Source organism: Alligator sinensis, unplaced genomic scaffold (assembly GCF_000455745.1).
Source record: "Alligator sinensis unplaced genomic scaffold, ASM45574v1 scaffold602_1, whole genome shotgun sequence".
NCBI classification, from domain to species: Eukaryota; Metazoa; Chordata; order Crocodylia; family Alligatoridae; genus Alligator; species Alligator sinensis.
In genome coordinates, this window is record NW_005841976.1 from 2,808,415 (window position 1) to 2,820,236 (window position 11,822).

The window sequence follows — 11,822 nt, forward strand, 5'->3', positions numbered from 1 at the left end:
GTATGCCACTGGATGCAGGTTATCTGTCAGCAACTTTTCAGGCTGGAATGACCTGTCTGAGGTCAGAGGTAGGCAGGCAGTAGGACCTGTCTGCTGCCACTGCTTCTCCCCACCACTGCAAAGGGAAAGCTCTCGTAACTTCCTCTTCTTCCCACTGTGGCATGGGAGAAGCTCCCTCTGCCAAGTGCTTCTAAAGGCCCCAGACTGCTAAAGCCAGATCCGATAGCTCTGTGGGCTGTAGGCTGCTGATCTACAGAGGCTGTGGAGTTTCTATCACTCGGAGTTTTTAAGCACAGGTTGGAAAAACACTCGCGCTGGATTTTTTTAAAGAATTATGACCTTGCCTTGAGCAGGGTGTTGGATTAGATGATCTCTTGAATTCTGTTCCAGCCCTAGTTTTCTGTGTCTTTTTGTGAATCTGTTGAAGCATGTTTTTCGAAGTTTGTATTCATCTTGGGAGTTTCAATAGCCAACTAATCAATATCTTTTTGTGAATTACCATTTGGATGCACTTATGCCACAGACACTCCAAGCCTGATTCTGGGAACAGCTCAGGCTCTATGTTCCAAGTTATAATAAAACATTTTATGTTATACAAATGATACATGATATCTTTCTTTGTAACCATTCAGAAACAAAGGTTAAATGTAGTGGTTGAATCTGTTTCTCACTAAATTTCCATCGATTCCAATGCAAGCAAAATCAGAAATGTTGCTAACTAATTATGATTTTCAAGAAAGAAAAAAAAACCTGTTACTTTATTTCCTCTGAAGATCTTCCCATATCTGGCAATGACGATCTTTCCTGTACAGTTAATTCCCAGCTCACGTTCCAGTTTAAAAAAGTCTTCCGTGCGACCATAATTCACATAGACCAGATCTGCCTGTCCAGGGCAGAAAGACAGCTACAATCTTGCAATTTAACTTTATTTAGTAAAAATCTGTTAGGCAGTAGGTTTAGTCTTTGCATTTATACACTCCTAATTCTGCCCCTAATACAACCTATGGCAAAACCCTCCCATATTCTGCCCCTAATACAACCTATGGCAAAACCCTCCCAAAGTATTTTACAGAAAAGCCTATGTCATTGCTGGAATTTTCCTATGCAATCCAAAGTTTAGAAGCATCCTTACTATGATGTTGAAAAATACAGTACTAGATTGTTGCAAAGTATCTGTATACTTCTCATGGCCATGAGTAAAGCAGCCCCATTCCTAATACGCCACAGTACAGTTGACAGACTCTCTCTTATATTATTTTGTCCCTATACATGATATGGCATATGTGGAGAATGCTGGCTGGGATAATCTATTATAGAAGAGTCAAGAGAGGGAATTAGCCTTATTAATCTGAAGTTACTAACTCTCTGAATGAGTTAGTATAGAAGAATCAATCAGATAGACTTTTGGGACTAAGAGTTTTTAGGACATGAATATATTTCAGATACTGCTATTTTCATTTAGATAAAGGCATAATGGCAGGGCACTTGAGGCATCTCATGGCAGCTCCAGAGTTGTAAATTCAAGAACTGTTGTGGATTCATGTTAAAGGCCACAGCCAGTCAACTCCATTATTAGAAGCAGGGATCCAGAGATGGCTAGACTCAGATGTTAGCCACATTGCTTCCCTGTGTGCTGGTGGCTGTGGAAGCTGATACATTTTAATCGTTGTAGACGTTTAGGCACAGGCAGATAATGGGCACTTCTACACGAGATGCTAACTGTGCAGTAGCCTAATAACACTGCTCAGTAGTGTGCCAGTCAAAAAGCATGCTAATACACTACTGCACAGTGTTATTGGGCTACTGCACAGTAAGCATCACAAAAAACCATGCTCCAGTGCTACTGCATAGTAACTGTAGTTACTGCTCATTTAGTTAGTACATCATGAGGCAAGTACTAAACCAAATGCGTATTAATGAACATGTAGACTTGCCCAATGGATGCTTTAGGAAGATTTTTAGGGTCCTGTCAAGACTTATTTGGTTCTTTTCCATGTGGAAATCTATCACGCAGGTGTATAGGGAACACACCTATATATATCTGAAGTATATCTAGCACAGATATACACCAGAAGTATATCTAGCATTTTTCATGAAGACAAAACCCCTTGTATATTATAAATCTGATTCATACAGCCTTAGGGCATTTTTAATGGGAATTTTTAGCTTCAGTGGGTGTATCTACACATGAGCAATTTACATGCTAGTAAACTACTCACAAGTAATTTCTCCCAGGCAGGTGTCTACACGTGCAGGGAAGTGGAAGTAGATTTGCTACTAATAGCAGCAAACTGCTCCCACTTTCTGGGGCCCTGCAATGGGCCCCTGCCAACATCAGGAAGAGCTCTAGGCTCCCGCTGGGTGCTAGCCCAGGGGCTGGTAGGGAGCACCAGGCCAGGAGACAGCTGTGTCTTGGGCAGGGCTGGGACACTGCACCCTGCCCCTGTCTGCTGCAGCAGTAGGCACTATGTCCTCCTGCCCCAGCAGCAGGGAGCTCCTGGCCCCAGCTTCCCAGCTCCATAGGGGATTGGGTCCTGCTCCGCATGTGGCCAGGGGCTGGGACCTGCCCCTCCCCTACATGTCTTTCCAAGCCCCATGCCTTGATCACCCAATGCCCCTGGCTGGGACAGTTCCCAGCCCCTGCTCCTTCGCAGGGCAGGGGCTGGAGAGCGTGTTCCCTGCTCGGCTCCGTGATTGTGAAGCTGGGCAGGGAACAGATTCCCCAGCCTGTTCCCCACCCAGCTCTGTGTTCGCAGAGTTGAGGGGGAATAGTTTCCCCAGCCCCCACCAGCAGGGAGCAGCCCCCAGCAACATCTTCATGGTGGTGGGGCCAGCACAAGGAGATAAGGATCTCCCATACTCCTGCTCCCAGACCTCTGCTCCGAAATTGTGATTTCGGAGCAGGGAATGTGGAGCTCCCTGGTGCCATGCCTGAGACATAGACCTTGCCTGAGACATAGTCCTTGCCTGAGTTCTGGAGGCAGAGCCCACCCTGGCAGCAGGCAGCTCCTGGGGGCAGGGAGCAATCTCCTGCCTCCTGGTGGCTGGCTGGCTTGGGGATGATTTGCTCCTGATCAGGTGTCTACATAAATGCTACTGCACAGTAAGTAATCACAAGTAAATTTGCTATTTGCATTTGCAGGTAGCAAATTTACTTGTGATTAGCAAGGTTAACTGTGCAGTAATCCTGTACACATGTAGACACACACACTTACTGCGTAGTAAACTACACTACTACACAGCAAAGCATCTTGTGTATACTCTTGCTATCACTGTCTCTATATCATATGAGAATTCAATATTTACCCCACCTAATTGAGATCACTGCAAAAATGTTTCAAGTCAAGAGGCGTACAGCATCGTAACAATTTTCCAAAACTTAATTTAATCTATCAAGGCTCTGTAAGGAATTGTGTTCTTACCTCTGGTGTTCCTTGTGCTGAAAAAGCATTGTATGGTGGCAGCATACCAGTAACGTTTTCATATCCCTGAGGGGGTGGCTCAAACAATGATGTATTGACAATCTACCAAAAATCCAAATTGAGTACAAGTTAATTTAGTAGAAATTTTAGTCAAATTCTTCCTTGGGCAACCTAGCTGAAGTTTGCACAGTAAGTTTAGTTATTTAAAACTGTGTACTGTTTTAGACAAATACCAGTATTTTACATTTAATACACAAAAGCTCATATATAACTCATAAACTTGACCTCAAATAGAGGCTTAGTTAATTTTATGCATAATTTTATGCATTTTGTTCATACATATCAGTCCAGGGACTTTTTGGTAATTTTGTAGTTTTTCCAACTTTTTCCTTTACTTATTCAGTAGTATTTAAGTACTATTGTTTTAATTCCCATTCATGTTATTTATATGTTCTTAGGTCCAATCCTACTCTTATTCATGTAATCACAAAGGTAGTTAGGCATGCTACTCTGAAGTCAGGCTAAAGGTAGGGCAGTGTGACACCTTAAAGACTAACTCGTTAGAGACTAATTGGTTCAGAGAGGCTTGAGCTTTTGTAAGCAACAACTTACTTCATCAGATGTTAGGAACAACTATTCATATAATGAAATACTATTCAGTACAAGTAAAGGTGGAAGGACTGGATTTTTCAGCAGGGTTTTGTAAAATGAAAAGAATAACTGATAACACGATCGGTTCTGCAAAGTTTTATTGTACTAGTACTTTTTAGAAAGGGAAGGACAAAAATCATGCATCAATTTTTCTGAAATTTCTGCTTTATTTTTTTTACAGGCTCCATCTGGTAGAAAACTGGCGTATGTATGTTTACACATACACTCTCTGTCTCTCATGTACATGCATATAAAAACTGAGAGGTCAATTATATAAGAGATCAAGAATGCTAAGATTATGGTTGCATATGCCGATTTAATTCAGCCTCTTTGGTTTGTGCTTTGTAATAATGTGCATTCATGGCACTTTAAGATCACTGCACTGAAAAAAAACAACCCAGACCATCATGAGATCAACATCCTGACCCCCAGGGGTCATCAGTAGGGCTGGAACCTTTATACCTAAGTGTAAACCACAGACTGTTACACGCAGGACACATCTACACATAGCCATAGTGATGTACAATGGCAATGTAGCTCGGTGCTATGGCAAGGTAGCATCGGCGGGCACAAACTGTGATGCTGATGCTACATCGCCCTAGTGACTAGCTACCTGGCTGTAGTGCATCGTTACATCAACGCAGCTGCTCAAAATAACCGTGCACTCAGCACGGTTAGGTGCTTAGGTGTTACAGTTTGCGGTTTACACTATGGCTGTTACTGCACTGTCATTTAGTATTTCCTAAAGCAAGTATTTCCTAAAGCAAGTATTAAATAACAACTGCGCTATGGGGGCACTGTAGGCATGCCCATGGTGAAGTGTGTGACAGCAAAACTAGGTGGTCATCCTCTGTGCAGACCAGCACTGGGCTGGGGCTGAGGAGGGTGGAATAATTGCCAGCGAGTTTCATAGATATTTGCTGCTAGCAGAGGACTCGCTGATCTTGGTTCTGTGTCAGGTTCAGAAAGGGAGATCAAGCAAAGACTCCTCTTCCCATTTCCCTTAAACTTGACCTTCTGCCCCTCTCCCTCCATACTAACCCCTTCCTAGGCCCTGTTCCCCTTTCTCCCCTATTAACCTCTTCCTAGGCCCATGTATAAATGCCCTCTGGTTTTATGCCAAACTTGGCCTCTTTGCCACCAGCTCCTTCTCCTGTTCCACTAGTTTCCAGTTCCTGTCTCCCCAGGTCCTTGTTGGATTTCAGTGTCTTATCCATCGGCTAGTTGCTTCCAGCTCATTTTCCAGTCTCCTTATGCAGCCAATGCTCCTCCCCCCATGACCCCAGCCATAGTCTTCAATACGTTGTATGCTCTTTGTTCCAATCCACTCCCCATGCCTCTCTCTGCACCCAAGTTTTGTTCCCTATGACTTCATTTCAGGCAGATTTCTCCTTCTCTTTTTGGATGTCAGCAGTGGAAGCACTGAAAAAACAGATATGAGAGTCTCTGCACTGGTGCCCAACTGCAAAATCATTTGTAAGGAGTAGTTTACAACATGTGCTGACACCATCCACCTGCAGACAGTTCTTAGATTGTGAAACAAGATAGTGGTGTGAATACAGATGGGCCCTTTCTCTTCAAAGAGTTAATGATATATAATCATAGTTAGATCACCTCATTCCCCAGGTCATCAATAATTGAGATGTAGTTGGGCTTTGTTTCATTTGGGTAGGAAAGGAGTACATCATAATGAACCAGCTCTGCTGAATCCAGCCCAAATGATTTCCATTGGTCTTGAATTTGCTTGGCAAGATGGAAATTTTGTTCTGTTCCTGCGAGATGAGGAAGCTTTGTAAAAGAGCTAAAACAAAACAGAAAGTCACGGATAAGCGATACATTCAGACAGGACCAGAACAGTGGATGTGAATTTTCACATCTTCAGAACATGTGCACACAGTACATTGCTACAGATTACATTCATTAGATATAAATTTGACCTACCTAATAAAATAAATTATCACAGAATGAATCAGGATAAGGTACAAAATGTAAGAATGAAGGAACTTTCCAAAATCCTAAAACAAATCACAGCAGCTTTTCACCCAAACTGTCAAAGCACTGATGTGGATATGGGAGCACTAATCAGTTTTAAGGAAATTCAGGAAAAGAACCTGAGCTGAATACCTGAGTTGAACATGTTTGGTTACATTTTTTTAAGGCAACTATTTGCAAGGATCATCAATTCATTTCTGATGAACACATGACAGGCGTAAGAGATCCTGATGAGTCTTCTGCTCATATAATCTGAAGAAACAACACAGGTGTGTTGGGAAAAAGGAAGAATATGTAAAGTTGTTAATATATAATGAAATTCCCCAAATTACATGGTGATGGTTGTGGTATATCCTAGGGATAAACTGTGATGACAAGGTATAGTTAAAATAATTAATTCAAACTACCTGCTTTTTTAAATAAAAGGATAATATGACTGCTGTTAACAATATTTAAATACAGAAAACAAAACAAAATTAAGGTAATTGTGATATAAGCATTCCAACCTGAAGCCAGAATCTATTAACATCAACCACCTCAGGCTAATGCATTAGTAAATAGTAAATATAGAGAAAACATGGTCTGAAGTTAGTCTACAAAGAGCACCTTTACTCTGTGTTCGCTAGAAGCTGTTTTAGGAGCGGTGAAGGAGGGAGGAAGAGTGAGAGGGACTGTATATTTTCCTGCTTCCATCTTCCTTCTTAACAATCAAGTATTGCTCACTACTTACTTGTGATTGGGCTTGCTGGACTAATGGTTTGCTACTAAATGACCTGTCTTATACACCAGAGAGAAGATATAAATCTGCAAACTAGCGACTGTATACTTGACTCTGAATAATCCATCATTATTTGTGATTAATTAAGTACTGACAGTATGCTTAGCAATGCAGGGGGCATACATTCAGGTAATATGATGTTAAGTGATTCAGAAATGCTGTCTGTAAAATAAACTGAAGTAAAAACACAGGCTATTTGTTCCATTTGTTTGTAAAAGACAAACCCTTACTACCCTTCCTGAAAGGCCATGGCACAAAGGAAGAAATGCTCTGACCTCAACAACTCGCTGTCTGATTGTGGGGTGGAAAACCAAAATAAACAATCAGTAAAAACATAAACAGTTAAACAGATTAAGTTCTTATATACTAATAATATATATTCAAGTCCAAAATAATTTTAAAACATTATTTCCATGAACATAAGTCCTCAAGCCTACATTAAATGGAGTTTTTCAACAGTAACACCAGATAAAAATAATTTGAACTAACACCATTACAGTGCTGTTCCAATTATATCAAAAACAAGTATTATAAAACAAGAAATTACAAAAATTAAGGTTAAGCTTAAAAGAAACCTGAAGATGTTCAGGTACAGAAATGGACAGGTAAGACATCCAAAGAGCTGTAACACTGTTCCATTGCAATGCCATGCAATGATCATGCAATTATGGGTGATGTATATTAATACTTTTTGGCTCCAGATTAAAGTGATGTGCAAAGATGCCTCAGGGTTTATTTACTATTTTTCTCCTCGTGGTTTCACAGGTCAATGATCAACCAGGACAGAATTAAGGCTGAGTAGCCCCAAAGGTAATATAACTGCATTTTCTGACATTTAAATTTTCCTATTCCCATACAAGGGCTGCAGATTAAAGAGTTTACTGGAACTTCAATTAGGGTGTAGTGTGGGAGTCTTAACTATTCATTTGTTTTACAGTACCTTTAATGTGTTCTGGATAATGATTTACCAATAAAATGTCTGCAGTCCCTACTTTTTATATGAATTTTTCAAAATATTGAAGAAAGGTATTTGGCATATCAAAGGAAGCAAACTAGATTAAGTTAATCCACTACAGCTAAGACTTCAACATAATTACAGAGTTTCAGGGGTGTTGGTTGTAGCTGTGTTGGTCTAAGGACATAGGCAGACAAGGTTTTTTGGGTAAATGTGGTATCTTTTATTAGACCAACTAAATAGTTGGAAAACTAAGTAGTTTAGATTATTTAGTTAGTCTAATAAAAGATATCACATTTACCCAAAAAACCTTGTCTACATAATTACAAAGGTATTTGTGTTGTTTTCAGCATGTTTTCTAGACACTCACTCACATGTACACATACACATACCCCACTTAGGAACTCTCTAATTTAATGTGAACACAAAAACCAACATAAGTTCCATGTACTTCATCAAGCGTAACTGATGATAGAAGTGAAAAACTGCAGTTTAAAACACATAAATGTACAGAAATCATGAGTTCTTTGGTCTCTTATAGACCCTCACAAACTTAACATGTCAAATATCATACTTTTGTCCTTCACGGGTGAAGATGACCACATCCAGTGGGGGAAGGGGAGGGAAGAAGAGAGAAAAGACATGGGAAAGAAAAAGGGAAGGAGAAAAGGAGAAAGAAGGAAAAGGAGAAAAAAGGGAAAGGGAAGAGCATGAAGTGGGGTGGAGACTAGGTCGTGTGAGTACATAGGCGACTTATAAATCCGATCTTTGCTTTGAACAATCTGCTGCAGCAGAGGCAGGAGACTGTTCAAATATCAACTTATATCATTAACCATGGGCGACTTAGGTTGGGTGTTTTGAACATGTTTGATTACATTTTTTTTAAGGCTAATATGCACAAATATCATTAATTCATTTTTGAAGAAAAAAAGAAAGGCATAAGGCCTAGGGACAAACATTACACAGAAACCAGTTTAAGTGATCAGAAACTGATTTAGATCTGTTTCAGAACAGAACAGCTGTTCAGTGCTCATGAACCGGTTTGAAAATGGCTGAAACCAGTCTGAGTTAAACCTAGTTGAATGTAGTATTAGACTTAACTGATTTGGCTCAAACTGGTTTATGCAATGTTTCTCCCAGACCCTTGCTAGTTTAAGATAAATCAGACACCCCCTGCATCCCAACATGCTCTCTGGGCTGGGTGGGGCTCTCTGCTCCACAGCAGAACTGGCCCCTCCCCTCTGCTCCTTGGCTGGATCTCCAGCAGAGGCTTGTAGGCACAGCAGGGTCTGCTTGGCTTCCCCCTATCCCTACCTGCCCCCTCGCTGCTTGCTAGACAAGCAGGAATCTCCCCTCCCTCCCTCCCATCTCCCACAGCACGGACTCCAGCCCCACCGGCCCTACGCATGTGGTATGCTAGCCGATGCTGAGAAGTGTCTCTGTGTGTCTCTCTCTCCAATTTCACTGGAACAGGCTGACAGAACAGTAACCACTTAGGACTGTTTGGAGCTAATCAACAGGTCAGCTGGTAAACTGTTTAAGAAGAGTTTGAAGTAATCAAGAGAGGTTATTGTTTTGCTAATGAGCTGATAAACACTTATCAGCCCCTTTCTGGCTTGCTCTCCTGTCAGTTTGCTGCAGACTGTATAAAGAAGTGGGGAGGGAGATTTAAAAGCTCTGTATCATCAACAGATGCATGCACTGCCCACACACTCCTCCCCTTGTCTCCAAGTGCTAGCAGGGGGCTGGAGTCTAGCAACACTCCCACCCCTTGAGCAAGGAATGGGGAAAAGCCTGGAATGGTTCAGGCAGACCTCCTTAATCAGAGCATCCTGCTGGGACTTGGCCATGTGCCCCCTCAGTTCAGCACTGAGCAAGGAAGGGAGGGCTGCTCTGGTGCCCCTTGGCTTCTATCCTGAGCCACTGCAGGCATGTGCCTGCATGTCTGGCAGGTTTGTGCAGTTACAAAGTGATTTAGCCTAGCCAGGTTAGACTAACCTGCAAAGATTGAATCAATTCAGACTCAGGCTTGTTGAATGTCTGTCCCTAGCCAAGAGGTACTGATGAGCTGCTCATATAAACTGAAGGAACAACACAGGTGTTGGGGCTCAAACAGCTGTCTTTACTGATCATATACAATATACAGAGCCTAGTTATACTGTAGATCTGGCAGGGTCCTCAGTGAGCATCACCACAGGGTTCACACTGTCACAACCCAAAGAGTGTGATTTTTGTTTTTGTGTGCTTCGGCACTGCTAAATTGTTCCCGCTAAATTATAGCTTCTTTGCCCGGTGGAGTTTTCTGCTGCAAAAGAGAAACCCGGTGCAAGGGAGAGTTTCCCGCCAATTTGAAGCTTTCTTTGCAGGGTGCATTTCTTTGTTGCAGCACAGAAATGCTCGTTGCAAAGAGTTCCCACCATTTGTATGCTAATTCAAGTCCCATTATTGGCCAGTTCTAAATTATTCACACGTGGCGGCTAGTGATTGGCTTGCTAGCCGTATAAAAGGCTTGAGTGGTTTCCGCCCAAGTTGGAGGACTCCACGAACAAGGGAGGAGGAGACCCCACGGAGCCTAGCAAACTTCGTGTGAGTGAGTGAACAGAAGAACCCACGGAGCCTAGCAAACTTCGTGTGAGCTCTTACGACCGGCCTCAGAGCTCTTCTACCCGGGTTCGAGTCCTGCAGGTTTATTTTCCCGTTGCCGAAACCCATTGCGACGTACCCTCGTATTTTATATCTTCCCGTCGCCGGAACCCTTTGCGACGTACCCTTGTGCCCTGCAGGTTCGAGTTTTGTTTTCTTTTCTGTCTGTAACCGCAACTCAAGCAAGTTTTCCAGCCTGCACCACTGCCATCTCGGTGTAAGTAAACAATCTTTAAAACTACCGATACACGTTTGTGCCTAATTCCAGCTCGACGGCCTTCCCTCTCCAACCCGGCGTGCCCGGGCTGCTGGCCACAGCCCGCGTGCAGTGCGGAAAAGGGCTTGGGTCACTCCCGGCCTGCACACACACACATCAAAAATTACTACACATTATAAGTACAAAACCCATTATTTATGAATATGTGAATTTATTTATGAATGCCATTGGACTCTCGTAATATTTGCTTACATGGTTAGTATATTACTACAGGGTGAATTATTTTCAGCTTTACACAGATTAGTTGGGTCACTTGATGCTGAGACACTGAGAGATTAATAAATAACTAGGGATTAGTTATTAAACTTACTAAATAACAGTTCACATAAAACAAATAGAATTACATACCTATCTCTGAAATTAAAACACTGTTCTTTGATGTCAGGATTTGGAAGATGCATAGGGGGAAAAGCTATACTACCTGGAGATGGGGTTATAGAAAAAAAATTTGAATAAAGAGAGAACAAGAACATATATACTCTCAACAGATGTTTTTGCAATAAAAAAGTATTATTCTTACTATATTATTTTCAAAAAATCATGCCTATTTATGAGTTGAGCCTACAGCAACCTTTTTGCTATATGCAGTACTATTAATACCTGCATTTATTTAGACTGTGGACTGAACGGGCTCCCCAAAACTGACAAAAGAAATAATATCCAAAACACCAAGAACATGAAAGAATTGTGCTTGAGGAAATATTATTTCATCTATATTTACACATCCTTTTTTTCTCACATCTTCCAACTAGTTTGAAGAAAGTACTCATTGGAGTACAATAGTTTCTAGAAAGACAACTTAAAAAAATAAAGTGAACGCTAATTTCTGGAATAGTTCTAAATATTCTGCACAGACAAAGTAATCCTAACAGATCTTAGCATCCTGGCCTTCAAAGGCTCTTTCTTGGAACTACTATGTTTACCTTGTGGCTTTCATGACTGATATAATTATGTGAAAACGAGGGCTTACCGAAGAAACTCCTTGATGTTTTCTGCTTTCATTTCAGCTACAAGTTTCTGCCTCATATCTTGATAAGCATATGATGAGCTGCCTGTTTTTACAGTTGGCTTCATAAACCAGCCTGAAAAATATCATACAATCTT

The 11,822-nt window shown here is 41.5% G+C and overlaps 1 protein-coding gene across 2 annotated transcripts in view; it reads right to left on the reverse strand.

Annotated features, from left to right (window-relative positions):
* LOC102387337 (N-acetylated-alpha-linked acidic dipeptidase 2) overlaps positions 1-11,822 on the reverse strand; it is a 54,405-nt gene extending 42,583 nt beyond the window's left edge. The window contains exons 1-4 of one of the 2 annotated variants that reach the window (XM_025200840.1): positions 11,689-11,797; positions 5,688-5,874; positions 3,423-3,524; positions 758-883 (exon numbers count right to left, since the gene is read on the reverse strand). In XM_025200840.1, the coding sequence (XP_025056625.1) occupies positions 758-883; positions 3,423-3,524; positions 5,688-5,874; positions 11,689-11,792 (519 nt within the window). In that variant the 5' untranslated portion in view covers positions 11,793-11,797. Of the gene's footprint in view, positions 1-757; positions 884-3,422; positions 3,525-5,687; positions 5,875-11,688 lie in introns of both variants that reach the window. The other variant, XM_014518708.2, reaches the window with a different exon arrangement.